Source organism: Macrobrachium rosenbergii, chromosome 4, assembly GCF_040412425.1.
Source record: "Macrobrachium rosenbergii isolate ZJJX-2024 chromosome 4, ASM4041242v1, whole genome shotgun sequence".
In the NCBI taxonomy this organism is placed as follows: Eukaryota; Metazoa; Arthropoda; class Malacostraca; order Decapoda; family Palaemonidae; genus Macrobrachium; species Macrobrachium rosenbergii.
The window spans coordinates 70038796-70060081 of NC_089744.1; the positions used below are offsets into that span (position 1 = coordinate 70038796).

Here is a 21286-nt window from a genome sequence, read left to right on the forward strand (position 1 = left end):
CATAATTTGAATTTTTTACATGCCGATTGCACCTGATGGCACGAAGATGTAAGCTAACTTTAACAGTAGGTAAGTATCCAAATAATTAATTTTATCATGAAAATTATAATTTTTTATAAATAAAATGTTTTAATATAAATAAATGCACAGTTCAGCCACCCCTACAACATTCCATAAGAGAGTATTACAGTCAGTTTATTAATATATATTTTAGTGATTATCACTGTTATCACTGCTGGTATTATAATAAAAAAAATTTTCATGTCTAAAATACATTTTAATATGAAATTACAAACTCTCTTGTTTCAAACTATAGACGAGCCAAACGAAAGTGGCGCTTGAGAGACTGAATGTATCGCGGCGAAATCCAAAGAGTCCGTTCATTTTACCTGGAGAGCGCGGTTTAGAGAAGTCCTGAAACCGAGGATGCATTAAGGTCTTAAAGGTGGGAGGGTTCTGTCGGTCATAATCCCGGATATATTTTCCTTTTCAGCTTTTATTTTCCAGGTGTTCATTAGAAAACAAATAGGAGCCTTAGAACTTAAGACCCACATGTCTTCTGCATAGGATTGTTTCTACCTCTTTATCACATACACAGTTGTTCTGGGCATTAGTAGGATTACTAAAAGGTACGGATACTTGATAATGTGGACTGTTTGTCCAAGAAAGCTTGTAACTTTTTCCAAATAAATACTCCATTAGATACCATCCAGTTTGAATGAGGTCCTTTTAGTAATTATATATATATATATATATATATATATATATATATATATATATATATATATATATATATATATATATATATATATATATATATATATATATATATATATATATATTACATACATACATGTATATGTGTGTGTATATATATATTTATATATATATATATATATATATATATATATATATATATATATATATATATATATATATATATACACACATATATATACATATATATACATATATATATATATATATATATATATATATATATATATATATATATATATATATATATATATATATATAAAGGGATTTTGACAAAGGAAAAATCTATTTCTGAGAAGGTCCGTGTCACCCGGTGAAATTCCATTACAGCATTAAGAATTTCTAGGTATAACCTTGCTAGATATACCAGAGAAAAGAGCTTTCAGGAAAGCTGGGGTTACTACCCCAGTCGAGCGTCTTCTAGGAAGACGTCGGTATAAGGAGGGGTGAGTGAATACCACTACCACGGAAACCTACTCGAAAGATCTCTCCCTATCAAAACCCCCGGAACAGAGCGGTGAGCCGTTACAGCCCCCACACCAAACACCCGCCAGGACGGCGACACCAGCGCCACCTACCTCATTCCATGCTAGCACTAACCCCAGACTTGGCATGTGCAAGAGGGGGGGGAGAGTACTAGGTGATTCAGGGGAGGGTCACGGGTGACACGGGACCTTCCTCAGAAATAGATTTTTCCTTTGTCAAAATCCCTTTTCTGAGTCCAGTCGTGTCAGCCGGTGAAATCGTGATAGAGAATCATGCCAAGGCTGCAACTACCAGGAAAAAGAAATGGGGGGTAATCTGAAGAAAAGGCAAAAGTTTACCAAAATTATTTTAATTAAGCAATCTCTTCCGTGAGCAAGAATATTAAGACTAAGGCATATATAAATCTAAGGCACATCAAAAAACTTAATACTATGAAACGTGGGGAGGTCCCCACACACGACGGAGAAGAGGTACAAAAAACCTTAAAATTACTTAAAGCAAGGTGAAACATGAAAGGCGCACAAAATAACTGCAAATATAACCTTAATACTATACACGTAAACTTATTCTAAACACGTAAGAGACAAAATCAATGAGCATTAACATATACATATATCTGGGGTACGTGGAGCCAAATAAAAACTGTCCAGTACCCCATAAGAAAAAACAATCATGGCATGTCAGATTACACTATTTCCATCAACAGGTACAAGAAACATCAATATGAGGAGCCAGGCAGTGAGGTATAATCAACCAGGAGAATAAGCAGAAAAGTAAATGAGGCAGGCGGGCGGGGGAAAGGAAAGGACAAGGATATGATTAATTAAGGTGGGAGATGACACTTCCCACAGCTATGGTAGAAAATTTCAGGGCTTGAGCGTTTTTAAATAGTGGCGTTTAAACACTAGAGGTGATTTCCAACCCGTAAATTTAGATAACTCCGAAAAGTCCATATTATGAAAGTAATTAATGGAAGTAGCAACTGCTCGAATATCATGAACCTTGGGAACTGAATCTGGGTTGGCCTGTTTAATGAAATATAGAATTTGTTGTCTTATAGCATTTAGTGAAAGAGTACCACCTTTCTCCCTGATAAAAGAGGACCCGACTTACTCTGTGGAGTTCTTAAAAGGTAAGATTTAAGTGTATAAACTGGACATAAAGACTGGTCTTGAGGAAGGGCACCACCTTCCAAGGAGACCACCTGTCCTGTGGGTCTTCGTTCTTAGCTAAAAATCTAGGGTCAGGGGAAAGGAGGACCTCTCCAGACTTGGGAGGAAGTTCACATAATTATCACCTCTAGTGAGAGCCGACAGCTCTGAGATTCTAGCACCTGAAGCCAAGCTAATCAAAAATAAAGTCTTCCTTAACAGATCCTGATAAGAGCAATGAAAGTTATCCATCTCTGATGCTAACTTGAGGACGTCATTGAGAAACCACGTAACAGACTGTGGGCGTGATACTGGTCTCAGACGAGCGCATGCTCTGGGGATAGATGAAAAGTAAGAATCTGTAAGGTCGATTTTAAAGCCGTAAAGAAATACTTTCTTTAATGCTGATTTGATTGTGGTAATAGTGGCGGAGCAAGGCCTTTCTCAAACAATGATCTAAAAAAGGAAACTCCTAAATTAGCTGTCATGATTTTGGCTTCAGATGCTTTTAGGAAGGAGGCTAATTTTTGACTGCTGAGTCATACTGTCTAATAGTAGAATCTCTTTTATCTGATTCTAAAAACAGAGTGTTGACAGGGTCAATGTTAGCTCCTTTTTGGGCTGCGAATTTTATAAAGTCCATAAAACTAGGGCATTCTGAATTCTTGAGGAAGCTGACACAGTCTTGGTTTGTACTGTCTGAGTCAGAATGGGCTTGGGAATCCGAAGACTCCGTAATCCCAGTTCCTGAAGAAGAGGGAACCAATTGCTCTTCGGCCAATAGGGGGCTACTAGGGCTAATTGACCTTTGAATGTCCTGAGTTTGTGTAAAACTTTCAGCAGTAAATTTATTGGGGAAAAGATAAATCTTCTCCCAATTGTTCCAATCTACTGTCATTGCGTCTATGGCATACGCCTGAGGGTCCAGGTTAGCCACATAACAGGGAGCTTGAAGTTGCTCTCCGTTGCGAACAGATCCACTTGGAGGCCCGGAACCCGGCGGCAAATCCATTTGAAAGACTCCACGTCCAGGGACCACTCCGTCTCCAACGGAGTAGTCCTGGACAGGGAATCCGCCACCACGTTCCGCACCCGCTAGGTGGGTGGCTGACAGGTGCCAGCCGTGCTTGTTCGCCAGGGGAGAAGATAGCAACCATTACTTGGTTTACTCGGCCTGATTTGGAGCCGCCCCTGTTGATGCAATGAACTACCACTGCGCTGTCCAATACCAACCTGATATGAATCCGGTTGGGGCGGATTTTCTTCAGAGTTAGAAAGACCGCCATAGCTTCCAGGGTATTTATATGGAACTGCTGAAACATTGTGGACCACGTTCCTTGTACTTTTGTTTTGGTGAATATCCCCCCAGCCGAAAAGGAAGCGTCTGTGTGAACAACTAGTGCCGGAGGGGGAAATTGAAGGAACTGTATTGGACAGGCCCTTGACCGAGGCCCAAGGACGCAATCTTGTCTTTAAGATTTGAGGAATGGAGGAGACCTTGTCTCTGAGCTTGACATTGGCTCGACTCCGCCACACTCTGTTTATGTCTTTTAATTTCGCTTTTAAGCAGCAGGTCTGTCACTGAGGCAAACTGAAGGGATCCAAGGACCCTTTCTTGGGACCGGCGGGATGCTGATGGATTTTGAGGAATCTCCTGGTGAGAGATGCTATCTCTTTCCTCTTGGGAGGCGGAAGGGACAGCATGTGAGATGACAGATCCCACTGGAGACCCAACCATTGAAACCGGGACTCCGGAGTCAGACGGGACTTTCTCTGTTCAGTTGAAAACCCAGCGACTCCAGGAAATTGATGACTATGGACGTAGCTTTCTGACACTCCGGAACTGTTGGTGCCCAAATTATCCAATCGTCCAAATATGCTGCTAGGGATATCCCTTGAGACCGGAGTTGTTGTACTACCGTGTCCGCCAGCTTTGTGAATATCCTGGGCGCAATGTTCAGACCGAAGGGCATGACCCTGAAGGAGTAGGCTTGATTCCCGAGTCTGAAACCGAGGAACTGAGAGAAGTTCAGCGCAACCGGGACGTGATAATAAGCGTCTGAAAGATCGATAGAGGTGGTGACGGCTCCACGCAGGGAAGTAGAGTCCGTACCTGAGCTACCAAGCATGCGAAATTTGTCGCATTTTATGTAGAGATTTAGACGCCGACAGATCCAGGATCACTCTTTGCTGATCGGAGTCTTTTTTGGGAACAGTGAATAACCTGCCTTGAAACTTTAGGTGCCTTACTTTCTTTATTGCTCGTTTGTTGAGCAATTCTGTCACATAATCCTTTAGGATTGATGTGGGTGGCTGGTAAAACCTGGTTAGAGGAGGAGGGTTTTGATCCAGCTCCATCCTAGTCCTTTGGACACAATGCTGTGTGCCCAAGGGCTGAAGGTCCATTGGTCCCTGAACCAAAACAGGCGACCGCCTACCTGTGTTCTCTCAGTGGGAGGGAGCGGGTTTATTCCCCTACCACGCCCAGGTCTTCCCCTTGGGGTGGTGTTGGGCTTTTCCTCTATGAGGGGCTTTGCCTCTTCCTCCCTTGCAACCCTATTAAGGCCGTGAAAGTAACCACGGCCTTGGTATGTGGGGTTGTGCGCCGGTGAGGCCACATAGGAGGGTGCAGCTGGTTGGACCAGCACATACTGTTGGGGTGAGCCTTGGAAGTAGAAGGCTGCTCTACTGCCGAGACCGGGACGGCTTGGACTACCGCCTGATGGTAGGGCCTCTTATGCCTCCTGAAGCGTTTACCTCCTCTCGATTGGGGCCGGCCGATTCTGGGGTCTTACGCTTATAGGCAGAAATGCCCCAGCGAGAACGAAGACTCTGGTTGGCCCGTGTAGCCTCGGCCATAACGTTCGTGACCTCCTCTTCAGGGAAGAGGTTAGGTCCCCAGATCGAGCTTTTCACGAGCTTGTTAGGCTCGTGGGCGGATAGTCGCATCGGCAAAGATGAACTTCCGACATTCCAGTCTGGCCATGATAAACTCAAATAAGTCAGACTGGAAGCCTGCCAGCAAGGATTTAGCCAATACCTGAAAGAAAGGCTCGTCCGAGCAGGAGACGGCAGTAGCTTCAGTAAGGCAGACGGAGTTTAAGGACCGGGCTAACTTAACCGAGCATCAAACTCCGCTTTCAAAGAGCTTCCGGCAGCTTGGGAGCTGCTCACTGAACTGCGTGGAAGCGCAGAAGGGGTCCAGCTTCCCGACCGTGAAAGTGGACGGGCTTCCAACCAGAACTCATTACTTCCTGGGAATACCAGGAAGTAGGGTCTGTCTCCCTTAGCTGTGGTAACGGTTACCATCAAAGCACGCTCGGGCCGTAGCCAGAGCGACTTTGTCCAAGCAAGGGGTGGGAAGGTTGTCTCCCAGGGCAAACATAGTGAAGTTGCCCTTGAAAGGAGTCAACCGTATTGTCTGCCTGCCACTCCGTCAGAGTGCGCAGAAGAGCCGACTGAGCTTGGTCCCTAGGGACGATGACAGTCTCCCTAGGAACCTTGTCTGACCGAATCCAAGCTTCCTCCGTAAGCCTCCACGAAGCCTGGGTAAGGGGGCAGGAGATCGGGGAAGAACTCCAATTCCTCCAACCGCCTCGTGCCAAGACCATCAGTGTCAGTTTGCCATCATGTTGGATGGCCCGGAGTGCAAAACGCCAAGGGTTACCGACATCGAACGGCGGGAGGTCCGCAGTGTCGGGGATAACATACTGTGGTTCGGCTGGGGGTGGGTGAGCCATTCCCGCCAGTATGTTATCATGACTGGCCAACTTTTCGGAGATTTTGCTAAACCTCGAATCTAGGTCCTCCGTAAAACGCTTGTAAAGCTGATTGGCAAAGGCCTCTGCGTCGAAAGCAGGTTGGCGAGGAGGGCTTGGTTTGCAGCCCTCTTACTCGCGCCTTTGCTGGAGGAACCAGACTTGCTCCCGGAGGCTACAGGCCCTGAAACCTTAGCCTTCGACGGGGGAAGGGCGATGCCTTCTTGGAGGGCGAGGACTTGTAGATTTCGCCTTCCATGAAGTCTTCAACTTCAACTTGGGGATAGCAGACGGAGCTCTATCACCCAGGAGGAAGACTTCACAAAACCTGAAAAGAAGAAATTGATGAAGCAGGGGAGTCAAATAAAGGGGGGCCCGCCCCAACAACCTCATTACCTCACCACGCACCACCTGGTCCTGCTCTATGTTCATGGGTTCCAGGTTGAGATCCATGCGGCAGCGTCCTCCGAGACCTCAGCGTAGAGGATATCCACTTGGGGTGGCTGGGTCTCATCCCGGATTTGCTGGATGATAGGGGTGGCAAGGTCTTCAGGCACTGCACTCGCCACCCGTATTGCCGGGAACAGAGCAAGTCCCTCAACTTGGCGTCGAGGACGAGGGCTTCCCGACGGAACGTTCCTACCAAACCCAGCCACCCAGGCCCGGAGAGGATTCCAAGGCAGACTTCTTGGAAGCCGTCCGCCTGTAAGAAAGCCAACAATTAGCTAAGAACGAAAAACCATTCCGGAACCTCATAAACAATATACAATATGAGAGCATAAGGCAGGAGTAATGTAAAGACTGTTACTTACCGACTCATCCTGGACAGTTGTGCAGAGAGCGAAGCAAACCTCACAACCATCAGGGGTGCCAGACAACCAGGTCATCCAGTCGGACCGCACAACCAGCGTGGGTCCGCAAACTACGTGACCGTAAGGTTGTTGGAGGGAGGCGGTGCACCCGGCTCCTCACAGCGAACAGTCTGTAAGTAGAAAAGTACATGAACCTCCCACCTAAGCAAACTAAAGCTGGCGAGGCCGGGAAACTCAACTGCAACCGGAATACTCCGGCGGAGAAGAACTCCCTAATCATAAACTGGGCCAATAAGCTCTAAATTACATAGAGTGGAAGGTAAAGGTTTTCAGACCCGAGTACTCCGGGAATGAAGGAAAGAGAGACCAGGAACCAACCCTAAGGGCTGCCAGTAAAATAACGGGCGGAGCCCCGGGTATAGGACCGGACTCACTTATATAATATATATAATGAATTAAGGAAAATATTCCTGTAGATAAACAGACTTATCTAAAACAAAAACAAAAATAATAACAGTAATAAGTGATGGTAAGAACTCAAGAGGACGGAAGGATCCGCTCCTCTCAAAATGAATAACCTTCCGCCCTTACTTCCCCGCCGGAGAAACAAGACAGGTAAAATGCTCGTATGTTCATAACATAGGCTGAAGCAATATTGTTACCGTATCAGCGTAACCCGACGGGGAGACTAATGGATAGGGACTCGAACACGTTCGAGTAAACAAACCACCAACCCCAATACAGCGATGCTAGGGACGATATGGGAGGGAGCGAATCTCTCAACCAATAGGAGAAGTCCCTGAACTCGGAGAAAACGCCATCTAGCGTCACCCGCACGAGTAGAGCAAGGCTGGAGAGAGGAGGAGGGGGGGGGGGGAAGGAGGAGGAGTAGGCTACCAGGAAGGAACAGGAGACGGGGAGAAGCTCACCCGCTCAACTGCACCATACCTCCCAGACAATGAATCTTGGAAGGGTAGAATGACTGGAAGCAACACAAGTAGGAAGCCCGATTCTACCCAGGCGAAGCCTAATATGGACCTAACCTTAATATAGGCTAGGAAAAAGGGAGGGCAGAAGGGAGGAGGAAGCAACAGGGAGAGAAATTTTGTGCTGAGAACCAACCAGGATCGAGAATGGCGGGCAAGAATTTTTACATGGGGCGACTAGCCTGAAGAGGAAACACAACCCAAAGAACTCGATTCCCCTAAATGGAGGAAGAGGACTAAGGGGCTCACTCTGCCCACCAAAAACGATCCCGGAGGAAACCGCAACAAAACTCCCTCAACCTGAACTCCCCACCCAGGGCAAGGGGATGGAAGCAAACAGCCTACTCCACAAAATAACCATCACTCATAAAAACTAAAATGTGCTCAACAGAGAGCGTAGCCTACCACGGGAAGCGGTTAGATCTGAGGCTGCCGCCAGCACCGAGGTAAACCAACAACAAAATAATAAAAATAAAACTAAAGGAGAGCACCATCTTCAAGCAAAATTAATTAGCCTAGTAAGACCAAAAATAACAGGAACCCAACCTGGAGGGGGGGAACCTAGACGGGGCATCCCTCTCACCAAGGCCCGTAGGCCAATGAAATAATTCATAAGGGGGGGGCAGCCACCGTAAGGAACCACCAGGAAGGGGACCAAAGGGGCAAAATTTATCTATAACGACGAGGAGACAACTCCAACTGAAAAGAACAGAAGGAGCCTCATGCCTGGGTCGACATGGCTGGCAGGGGACGCCACATGTCTTCATAATAAGATCTCAATATTTATGAAAATACGAGACCTTAACAGCCAAAAATCAGAACAAAACCCCACAAGAAGATGGTACTTAACTTGGAAATGGTAAAGCTGCTCGACGCCATCTCAGAAGCAGGAAAAATCCAAAATAATGGAGACGAGCACACAAAAGAAACAGCGAATTCACGTGCTAGAAAATGGAATGAGGTAGGTGGCGCTGGTGTCGCCGTCCTGGCGGGTGTTTGGTGTGGGGGCTGTAACGGCTCACCGCTCTGTTCCGAGGGTTTTGATAGGGAGAGATCTTTTCAGTAGGTTTCCGTGGTAGTGGTATTCACTCACCCCTCCTTATACCGACGTCTTCCTAGAAGACGCTCGACTGGGGTAGTAACCCCAGCTTTCCTGAAAGCTCTTTTTCTCTGGTATATCTAGCAAGGTTATACCTAGAAATTCGTGCTGTAATGGAATTTCACCGGCTGACACGGGACTGGACTCAGAAATATATATATATATATATATATACACACACACAAAACTGCCCATTGACTTGGTATTGGAATACCTTAAAGATGAATTACAAAAACTTTATTTTCATTGAGGAATATTTTAAACAAACGTTTGGTATAGCAATGGGAAACCCACTTTCGCCTGTTCTTTCAAATTCATATATGGAATTTTTCGAATGCCTGTACATCCCCAAGATTTTCCATTTTCCTGTAACATGGTACTGTTATGTTGATGATATTTCAGCCTTCATACCCAAGGATTTGGATGTAAATAGTGTAACATATTGGCTCAAACTCGAGGGAACCTTTTAATTGTAAATGTAGTACTTATTTATAAGAAAAGACAAATAATTTGACATGTGTACAGCATTAATCAGGACATTATATAAATATAAATATTTCATGTAATATTACGAAGTAATGAAACAGTTTCCAGGAACCTGGAATCCGTTATGATTCAGTTGACATGGCAGAAGAACTGAATATAAGCCAAGGATTATTTTCTTTTGACCCTGTAATAAAACATATGTCCCAGAAGGATCTGAAAAGAGAAAATAAATAGGATTACCAATAGGTAGATTTTCATTGTTAATCCATTGGCATTTGTGTGACCTCCCAACCCATTTGTATTCCCTTAGGTATTGTACCCACCATATATATATATATATATATATATATATATATATATATATATATATATATATATATATATATATATATATATATATATATATATATATATATATATATACACCCAAGGTTTTTATTTTCTTTTGACCCTGTAATAAAACATATGTTCCAGAAGGACTTGAAAGACAAAATAAAGAGGATTGCCAATAGGTAAAATTCGATGTTAATCAGTTGACAGTTGTGTGACCTCCCAACCACTTTGTATTCCCTTAGAACTTATACTCACCATAATACACTTTTCCTTCATGCTGTAAATATGTATGTGTGTGTGTGTGTGTCTATATATATATATATATATATATATATATATATATATATATATATATATATATATATATATATATATATATATATATATATATATATATATATATATATATATATATATATATAAAATCAAATGTTTGAGTAATTCATACATTAATTCATTATCATTCATGACATAATTTCTTTTAGTCATGTTTCATTTTACTGCCAAAAGGCCTTTATAGGTCCTAATGCTAGGACTATGCCTTAAATCCCATAATCCATCCATCCATATCTTAAGGAACAGATTTTTGGCTTAGAAGATTAGGATTCCAGTGGTGTCATTAAAAAGCCATGAAAGTCCTGCCAAACAAACCTTGTTTATATTTGGCATTTCATCTCTCTGTATATAAAGCAGCGTTTCTGCTAAGTACAAAAAGTCAATCGACGTCATTCGTAATGGCACCTTCTACAAAGCGTTTTTTCCCCGCTCCAGCCAGGGAAATCATGGATAACATTCACAGATATTTTACTAAAGAAAAGAAAAACAATGCCCTTTTGATCGATGTGGCGAAAGTTTGTGATCGAACAAGTAAGACAACAACAGTCCCTAAAAGGACCGTTAACAGAATCATTAAGGAAGGAAATGATTCTGAAACTGAATTTGGACACTTTATGTTCAGAGATTAGAAGAGAAGTCGTCCTCGACCAGTGACCAACATGGATGGTTTTAACAAGTGTGTGTTGTGTCAAGTTGTAATCAGATTCTATGCTAGAAAAGAGCTACAGAATGTTGCTGCAGTTTTGGAACAAGCCCACAAAGAAATTGAATTTATGGGTTGTCGCAAATCCCTTAGAAAAATCCTGCATGAAATCAGATTTTATTTTGGAAGAGTGAATGGCAGAAAATGTCTACTGGAGAGAAGTGATGTGTCAGCTGCAAGGACAAAGTTTTTACATGTAATGAGGAAGACACAAGAAAACGAAAATCAGCTTATCATATACCTGGACAAGACTTGGCTAAATCAGAACTATACTGTTATGAAGTGCTGGACATCCAAAGACAGGAAAAAAGCAATAGGGCTTAACCCCCCTACTGGCAAAGGGGTTAGACTGATAGTCGTGCATGCCGGTGTGAGAGGGTGCAAAAGAGAGAGCAGGTAGACATTGACTGCTAGTTTATTAAGGGAGCAGGTCGCTTATAAAGCGGCGTGCAGACGTCAGTACAAAGACATACAGGTGACCCGAGGTCAGTTGTTCTCAATGTGAAACAGGACAGGTAAATACAGACAACGTGACAAGATAAAATTAACAGATTAGACACAACAATGCTCTGACACATGTACAATACAAAAGGGCACAAATCAGTAAGTAATAAATGCACATTTACATAAATAAAACATGGCTAGGTACCCCGACCTAAGGTCAGGAGAAAAGGCACCGTAGAAAACGGGAGGTTCACTAAAGAAAATCTGTTGAGCGGGGACTTTTCACTGGTAGTAAAGAAGGTTTTGTGCCGAATGCAGAATTAATTTTCAAGGCAACCAACGATAGTGATTACCATAATCAAATGAACAGCAAAGTGTTTGAGGAGTGGTTTAAATTCCAGCTGTTACTTAACATCCCGCCCTCATCTGTTATTATAATGGATAATGCAACTTACCATTGAGTAATCATTGATAAAGCACCAACGATTTCGGATAGAAAACAGGTGATAAAGGAGTGGCTGATCAGTAAAGGAGAAAATCCAACTGATGATTTGCAAAAATGTGAGCTTCTGGAAATGGTCAAGTTGCATTCTTCTCGGACAGGAAAGGATTACGTTATAAGACAAACTGGCCCGTGAACATGGTTACCAGATCGTCAGGCTGCCACCTTATCACTGCCAGTACAACCCTATTGAATTAATAGGGGCAGGTTAAAAATTATGTTGCCTAGAGAAATGATTTCAAAATGGCCAACTTGAAGCCCTTACTGCAAGAGGCTTTGCAGCAAGTGACAAAAGAAAATTGGAGCAATGCTGTAAAACACGTTCGAAATGTACAAATAGAAGATTCTGAAAGAGAAGATGCTGCAGAACACTTATTTGAGTCCTTTATAATTAATATAGCTTCCTCGGATGACGATGATGGCGATGAGGAGGAGGAGGAGGAGGAGGATAAGATGTAAATTTTGTTTTTTGTATAATATGCACCTATAAAAAATTTTTTCCATAGATTGTATTTACTGTACATACTGAGTCCATTTTCCCTTTATAATAAAATATGTATTTGTTCATATTCTGCACATTTGTATCCTTTCTTATTATGGCATGAAAATACAAAAAAATTAAAATATGAAAATCTACAAAGAATTGAAAAACAATAATTGCATAGTTTACTTCAAAATTGTGAATATAACAAAATTTTAAGGTAACTGACACCTCCAGAGTTATGACACTGAAGAATGAGATATTTCTTAGAGAGAGAGAAAACTGGCTTATCATGAGGAAAGAGATATGTACTGAAAACTTTATAAGTGATTGCAAATAATTCCAGCACAAAGAAAGGGAATAATCTAAAAGAGTTAAAAAGTTAAGATTTAGATATAGTATCAACCCCTCTCAGACAAGAACAAGATTAATTTTTTTTTTCGTTTGACATGCTAAATCAGTTAATCCGCAGGTAATAAGCTGGTCAGATTGTTCGCTTGTATCCTCACGGAGCGGTCTTTAAGGTCTGATGTCTGAAATTTTTTGATGTCGATACGATGGATTGTACGGAAACCTTCTCTCACGCGCCACTTTCATTTGGCTCGACTATAGAATACAATGCAATTATAATACCATAGGTATTGTAAGAGTTTTTTTATGGAATAAAATCAGCTTGAGGTACAATGTATGACTTTTATTACTGTACTGGGTACTCAAATTTGTAATAATTGTTGTTTTTTATATCAACTAGTATTTCACAATCTTTCTCTGTAAGGAAAATGAATTCAGGTGTATCAACAGTTGGGCTTTGTATTGCAGAGAAAAACCAGAAAATTTATGTAAACTACCTCCTATTGTTTATTTTTTCAGTGTTTTATATGGCTGGTAATACAATTAATTGGAACAGTCATGTCAGATTTCTTACTTAGTAATCATGTTGACTATTTATGCTCTATACAGATTGTAGAGCAAATTTTTGTTGTACAGTATTTCGTTCATGGCTTTTTTTTTTTTTTTTTTTTTTTTTTTTTATATATGCAACGCAATTCTTAATTCAACAGATAGACAAGGGCAAAATTGCTGCAGGTGGCCTCATCAACCGGGTTCGTCAAGAAGTAACAATCCACTCTCAGTTAAGCCATCCAGCAATTTTGAAACTCTATGCATTCTTCGAAGATCAACTCTTCGTTTATCTTGCATTAGAGCTCTGTCATAAGGGGGAACTTCAGAAGTATATCAGGAGCCTGGGGAGGGTTCTCACAGAAGACGAAGGTAAGCTAGAGTAAATTATTTGGAGATGCTGAATCGCATTTCTAGACTTTGTTAGGGTTTGCCCAAAAGATTTGTTTCTAATAGAGGTGAAAATTGGAGCAAAATAAAGTCATGTAAGTTGAACATCTAGGTAGGAAGAGGCCGAAGGGAAGGGAAGAATTTAAAAGGCTGAAAGCAACGTAACTGGGCTGTAAGGACTGTACAGATCCTTTAGCACCATTTATAATGTACCTTGCAGGGCAGTGTTTGAGTCGGGAGATAAAGGCAAGACAATGGAACACTTTTAAAAAGTTCATAATAAAAATTACAATATGGATAGGGCTGCATGCAGCCTTGTATGTGTCTTTTATTTTGATAGGAAGCTATCCTAAGGACAGGTTTTAAATTTGTGCTTCTGGAGGTGACAGTCACTGGTTAGACATAAGTAAGAGTTTTGTAATTATTAGGACAATGAGTAGGAGGTCCACAAATCATAGAAAAGGGCATGGGAAAAGACAAAAAGAGGCAGAAAACATAAGACTATTGAATTGGGATAGCTGAGCCCTGTGGCATACAGGAGATAAAATGTTAATACTTAGGGAACAGGAAATATACTGTTCAATTAGTGTTGTACAGTACTCCTTTATTGTACTCTCAAAACAAATGTAATTTATGAGAAGTTCATTGGGTTGCATTTTTGCACATAAATACATTTGGTCTTTTATATGAACATCATCATCATTAAGGAAAATGTAGTGTCAGATTTTTCCTCTGATGGGCAAGAAGTAAAATGAATTCTACCTGGCATGGGTCGTAATATGTGGCCTTTATCCATTATTTTCTAGCTCATTAGCAAGCTATTGTATATTTTTATTGTTATCGCTTTCATGCTCTCTCTGTCATTACATGTCCAAACTGTCTTAGACTTGGAGACCTTAGGGTAATTTTGAGCTTTGGAACAGCAATGGTTGGAATTTACAAGTATGTAGTTCTTGAAAGCATATTTGGTAGCTGCTGGCAAAGAAAATAGCCAGTCTTTGGCTGCAACTGCATTTGACTGTCTTTTCTTTGGGAATTTAGGTGGGACAAGAAGCTACAAATTTGTTTGAGATCCTGGCCTGATATTTTAACCTTGTACATTCTTTGCTTGTATTTCAGTGATTGCACTAATAATGTATGCATTGATGAAAGATTGCAAGTTGGTATTGTAGTCTTTGTAATATTCAAACATTTGTTAATTGCCAAAGCCTTTTTGAGGACAGGAGTGTAAATCATCCAAGCTGTACATTTTTTCATGAATTTTTTATTACATGTAACAGTATTGACAATAATAATTATTTTAGTCATACATTATTTTGTCATTCTTTGGAAGTACTTTTTTTTTTTTTTTTTTTTTTTTTTTTTTTTTTTCCAAAATGTTTATTCTTAGTATTAAGAAAGACTCACGTAATAAGCAAAATGATGATTTATTTACATGATGAATGTATTATTTTACAGTGAGAGAATACTTGAGGCAGATAGTGTCAGGGATGCTGTATCTTCACTCTCATTCTATAATGCATCGTGACTTAACTTTATCAAACTTACTGCTTGACAGTCAAGGAAGAATTAAAATAGCAGATTTTGGTTTGGCCACACAATTACAGCGGCCAGATGATCGTCACACCACAATGTGTGGCACTCCAAATTATATAAGGTTTGTATGCTTGAGATTTGACTATGCTCTAAATTACTCATAGATTTTAAAAGAAAAAATTACATAATACAGGACCATCATTGTACATTCATTAGTAATTTCTTTTTTTTTATATACATAACTTACCAAATAATTACATGGCTATTGTTTCTACTTTACACGGCAGCTCAAAATTTAAAACTTGCGGTAGCGCTTGTTTGTTTAAGGTGTAGTTATACTGGCCCGCCCTCTTTCGGGGAAGAATAGGTACAACACAGTTAAAGAGCTCAGTTCGTTTGTGCTTTTTCACCAGATGGTTGCTGTTATCCTTTATTTTGGGGAAGTACTTTGTTCTTTTTGGTAGCGCAGTCCTGTTAATTAGCTAATTCAGACTTCTCTTTTGTGATTACCCGATTTTGACTTAATCATGTCAGATTCTAGCCTGTCTAGCATAAGTTATTGTAGTAAGGGCTGTAAGAATAGGTTGACTTCAGCCAAATATGACAATCATACTGTTTGTAGTTCGTGCAGGGAGCAAGTTTGCTCTCCTGAACTTTGCTGTGACGAGTGTAAAGACTGACATAAGGGGAAGTGGAAGACTCGTAATGCATACTTAGACAAATTACAGTGTGACAGAATTAGGAAAGCTACTGCTAGGGCTGAAATGAAGGCTTCCACTAGTCAGGCTTTGTCTCTCGGGGGGTTGATGCGACTCCTTTACCTATTCCTCCTGGAACTGCTCTTTCCCCTATCTCAAGTCGTCCGACTTTCCATGCAATTCCGATCCCTGGCTCTCATTCCTCGGATCCCAATGCCATTGCCAGCCTAGAAGCATGTGTGGACAAGAAATTTGATTTATTAGTGAACACCATTTCCCAAATTGGGAATTCTGTGCATGTCCTCATGGACAGATTCAACAGTGTGAGTGCAGTGTCAGTGGAGGGGGCGGCTACTCGTCCCACCAATGCTCCTAGACCAAGGTCCCTGCTAAACTCCCCTTGTTCACCTGGGAGGAAGCAAACTGGCAGTCCAAGGGAGGTCAGTGGGGTTTGCCCACAAGTGGTCGTTGCCTCATCCGAGCCTTGTCCGCCTGTCCCAGGACTTGGGATTGCCGTTGGAAAGGCATCCGAATGGACGTACGTGCTTTATCTTCTAGTGACTCGGACTCTGGTGCTCATAAGCGTGGTCGGTGATTTGCCAGTGTTTCAAGACTTGAAAAGGTCTGGCGCCCCGATGGATGAGGACGTTCCCCCGTCTCGTAAGCGAGCATTGGATAGGGCTCGCAGTCCTCTGCCCTCCTGTAGTTTTTGGGAGTCTCTTCCAGCTTCTCGCACTTCAGTGGACATCAAGCGCCACAAAGTGTGTAGGAAAGTGTCTGTTAGTCCAGCAGCACGTGGTCATCTAGTGTCCGAATGCCCAGAGTCCAAGAGTTTAGTGCCTGATTGTGAGAAATCAGTGTCCAAGCGACATTCGTTGGAGCGTCCGTTGTCCGCACGTCCAACAAGTGGACGTCCAGTGTCCGTGCTTTCCAAGAGTGATTGTGTTTTGTCGGAACTCTCTGTGCTTGGACATCAAGTGTCTGAGCGTCCTTCTTAAGGACGCCCAGCTCCCGAGCGTCCTCCCTGTAGGATCATAGTGTCCGAATTGCAAACTTCAGATCTGTCCACCAGATCAGTGAGGACGTCCAAGGACCGAGCGTCCAGTGTTAGCGGGCGCCAATGTTGATGTTTGTCCACCTTACAGCATCCGTCCAGCGCCACAGGTGGGACTTGCTGTCTCTGGTGCGACTTGTGCCGATCCCCTTGTGGTTCAGGATCGTTCCCTAGTCCCTATTCAACGGCATTTAGATAACATGTTGAACCTGCTGCAGAACCCATCTACAACCACTCAAGTGCCTTCGGATCCTCAAGTGTCCCCGATTTCTTCTGAAGAGGAGCCCGTAGTGGACGACGTTCCCACATCGAACTACGCAGCCCTGTTGTGGTTCTTCCTGGTATGCTACCCGGACTTCTTTTCTCTAGCCGCCCCTTCTTCTCCAGGTTCAGCATTTATGATGAGGCGACCGATAGGAGCGGCTAAATTGCCGCGTGTGGTTCTGTCCTCCTCCTCCAGGAAAGCATTTGCACTTATCAATGTATGGTTGTCAGAGAAGAGAGACGTTGGTAGAGCTGTGTTCTGTGCGCCTCCTTCTCGTCTGATACATCAGAAGTATCTGTCCTGTTTTACTTGGGAAGTTCCATCCTTGGGAGTTTCTGCCTCCTCTCAAGGGGACTTCTCCAGTCTCATTGACGCTACTCGTCGGTCAGCCTACTCGTCTGCCAGGATTTTGTTTACCTCATCAGAACTGGACCATTTGCTGAAAGATATTTTTAAGGTTTTCGAGGTTCTGAGTTTCCTCGATTGGACCGTGGGTGCGCTAGCGAAGAAGATCAAAAACTGCGTATCTCTTCAAGAGAATTTTGCTTCAGACTGGCTGGGGGTTCTGGCCTGCGCAGATCGTGCAATGAGGGACAGTGCCCATGAACTAGCCACCATTTTCACTACTGGTGTACTGAAGAAATGAGACTTATGGTGCTCATTCACCTTTAAGGGGGTCACTCCTTCTCGATATTCTTCCCTTTTGTTTGCTCCCTTGGACATCAACAGCTTATTTCCTCAAGAGACTTTAGAATGGGTGGCAGGAGAGTTGCAGAAGAAATCCACCCAGGATTTACTTGCTCAGTCCACCAAGGGGACTAGGATCTCGACACGTCCTCCTTCCACTGCAGTTCCTCTGACCAGGATTACTTCCCCGTTCCCTCAGCAGCCCTTTCGAAGGAGTAGAGGTCGCGTCCAGTCCCGTCCGAGAGCCAATTTGTATCCAGTGCGATCCAACAAACAACCCTCCAACGAAACCACCTCTCACAAGTGAGCTACCTGTCCTTTGTCATACTGTGGTGGGAGCAAGACTACTTCATTTTTAGAAGAGATGGGAATCAAGAAAAGTAGATTCTTGGGTGCTTCAGGTATTGAAAGAGGGCTACGCTATCCCCTTAGCAACCTCTTCCATCAAATTGACAGCCTACTCTGAAGGCTTAGAGAGGTTTTCAGCCCTGTCTTGAGAATTTTCGGCTCTGCTCGAGAAACAGGCAGTGGAGGAAGTTGAAGACATGAGCACAGAGGGATTTTACAACCGCCTCTTCGTAGTCCCCAAGATATCGGGGGGATGGAGACCTGTCCTGGACGTCAGTGCTCTGAACTTCTTTGTCCAAACTACGAAATTCAAGATGGAAACGAATCAGTCGGTCCTGTCAGCCATCCATCAGGGGGGATTGGATGGTGATGGTAGATATGGAGGGCGCTTATTTCCACGTTCCAGTTCACCGGGATTCCAGGAAGTATCTGAGATTCATGTTGCAGGACAGGGTCTTCCAGTTTCGGGCCCTGCTTCAGCCTCTCCACAGCACCTCAAGTTTTCACCCAAGTTCTTGCTCCTTTTGCGAAGTGGCTACACGTTATAGGAATCAACATGTCCTTATACCTGGACGATTGGCTCTTACACTCCCCATCAGAAGCCCAATGCACGGAGGACCTTCAGAAGACCCTTCAACTTGCGCAAGACCTAGGATTGCTGATAAACTTCAAGAAATTACAATTAATCCTCACACAGTTGATTCTTTATTTTGGGTTAGTGATAGATTCTCTGAATTTTCAGGCTTTTCCATCCCAACAAAGGATTCACAACTGCATTTCGAAAGTTCAAAAATTTGTGTCTGTTCCGTCCTGCTTAGCCAACACTTGGATGAGCCTTGTTGGAACTCTGTCGTCAGTCGAGGAGTTTTTACCTTAGGGCAGACCACACATTGGACCCCTTCAGTTTTGTCACAAAGTCAGCTGGCGGAGAAAGATATTTCTGGATTTGTTCGTCTTCGAAATCACCCCTGAAATCAAGGAGGACCTTCAGTGGTGGCTGGTGGAGGACAGATTCGCGACAGGGATGTCACTGTCTCCTGCGAACCCCTAACCTAATGTTGTACTCTGTCTCGTCGGGTCTGGGTTGGGGAGCCCTTCTCAACAGCTTGGAAGTGTCAGGTTTATGGTCCCCGACCAAAAGAGATTTGCACATAAATGTGAAAGAATTGAGGGCGATACACATGGCCCTTCAATTTTTTGTGACAGAGACCTTCGGAAAAACAGTTGTTCAGCCAAAGACTTTCTTCTATGGGCACAGAACAACAGGACCATCATTCTGACCTGCTTTGTCCAGGGCAAAATGAACGTTCTTGCAGACGAACTAAGTCGCGGCAAACAGGTTCTACTGATGGAGTGGACACTCAATCCACAAGTGTGCACCGACCTGTGGAAACAGTGGGGAAAGCCATTGGTAGACCTTTTTGTAACGTCAAGAAACCACCGTCTCCGTCTGTACTGTTCCCCAACTCCAGATCCGCAAGCATGGGTGACGGATGCCATGTTGCAAGATTGGTTGGGTCTCAACGTCTTCGCCTTTCCTCCCTTTAGCATGGTAAGAGAAGTGTTGAAGTTCAACACCCACAGCAATGTATCAATGACCCTAGTGGCTCCCTTTTGGCCACAAAAGGAGTGGTTCCCGGACCTTCTAAGGCTACTAGTAGACTATCCAGGGCTTCTACCTCAGAAAAAAATATTCTCAGACAGCCCCATTTTCTTCATTTTCACCGAGGCCTATCCACTCTCGCTCAGACAGGATTCAGACTGTCAGGGAGCTGGTCAGAGCGAAAGGGTTTTCAAGGCTGCAGAAGCTATTGCAGGATGTAGGTGATGATCTTCTGCTGCAGTCTACCAATCGAAGTGGACAGTCTTTCGGAGCTGGTGTCAAGACAGAAATATGTCCTCTACTCAGACAACCGTAGCTCAGATCGCAGATTTTTTGTTGTTCCTCAGATCCTTGAAAGGTCTAGCCACATCAGCCTTCAAGGGATACATATCTATGTTGAATTCTGTCTTCAAGCACAGAGGAATAGATCTTGCATGAAACCAGGACTTAAGTGATTTAATAAAGTCCTTGGTTACTACTAAGTAAGATAGAAGCCCAGACCTTGCATGGAATTTGGATATTGTCTCCAAATGGCTTACGGGCCCTCCCTTTGAGCCTCTAGAATCCTCCTCTCTTAAAGATCTGACAAGAAAGACGCTTCTTCTTATGGCCTTAGCAGCGGCGAGGAGGGTTAGCGAGCTACATGCCTTTGATAAGAAAGTAGGCTTCTCACAAGGTGACGCTATCTGCTCCTTGACCTTATGGCGAAGAACGAAGACCCATCTAGTCTCTGGCCATGCTCCAAGAGCCTGGCTAACATTCTAGGTCAAGCAGATCAGGAAAGACTCCTCTGCCCAGTTCGTTCTCTTCGCAAGTGTTTACGAAGAACCAAAGAAGTTAGAGGCCCTTCTCCAAATCTGTGGTGTTCGGTTAAAAACTCCAGTCGGCAGTTATCCAAGAATGCCTTAACATTCTTTTTAAGAACTGTGATTTCTGAATCACACTCCAAGATCCAGGAGGATGTTTTTTATGCAAGGTCAAAGTACATGGAATTAGAGCAGTAGCGACTTCCTTGGCCTTCAAGCGCAATCTGTCACTGTCTGCTCTCCTGCAATCCACGTATGGAGGTGCAAATCAGTTTTTGCTATGTTCTACCTGCGTGATGTGGAAACGGTTTACGAAAATTGCAGTACTCTAGGCCCGTTTTTTGCAGCTGGCATGGTGTTGGGTGAAGAGGGATAGGAGGAATTTCTTTTTTGTTCCTGTATCCACTCTCCTTGAATGAGGATTAGTGTTTTCTTGGGAAGCCTGATTGGTACTGTGTTGTGAGTACCATCAGTTGGTTTGATTTTTAACAGGTTTGTGGTGTAGGTTTTAAATTTCTGGTCATATTTTGTACTGCGCCCAGGGCAAGGGCACACACATTTTGATGTGTATTTTTTTTGGGGGATTGTTAGCTCTGGCAACCTGCGATTAACTGCTATGTCGCAAAGCACCCACTGAAGTAGAGG

At 43.1% G+C, this 21286-nt stretch overlaps 1 protein-coding gene across 3 annotated transcripts in view; it reads left to right on the plus strand.

The window, feature by feature from the left end:
* The window catches only part of SAK (Sak kinase), a 138459-nt gene that overhangs the window by 44976 nt on the left and 72197 nt on the right, over nt 1–21286 (plus strand). For all 3 annotated transcript variants that reach the window (XM_067099435.1, XM_067099452.1, XM_067099442.1), the window contains exons 3-4: nt 13416–13626; nt 15103–15301. In XM_067099435.1, the coding sequence (XP_066955536.1) occupies nt 13416–13626; nt 15103–15301 (410 nt within the window). The remainder of the gene's footprint in view (nt 1–13415; nt 13627–15102; nt 15302–21286) is intronic.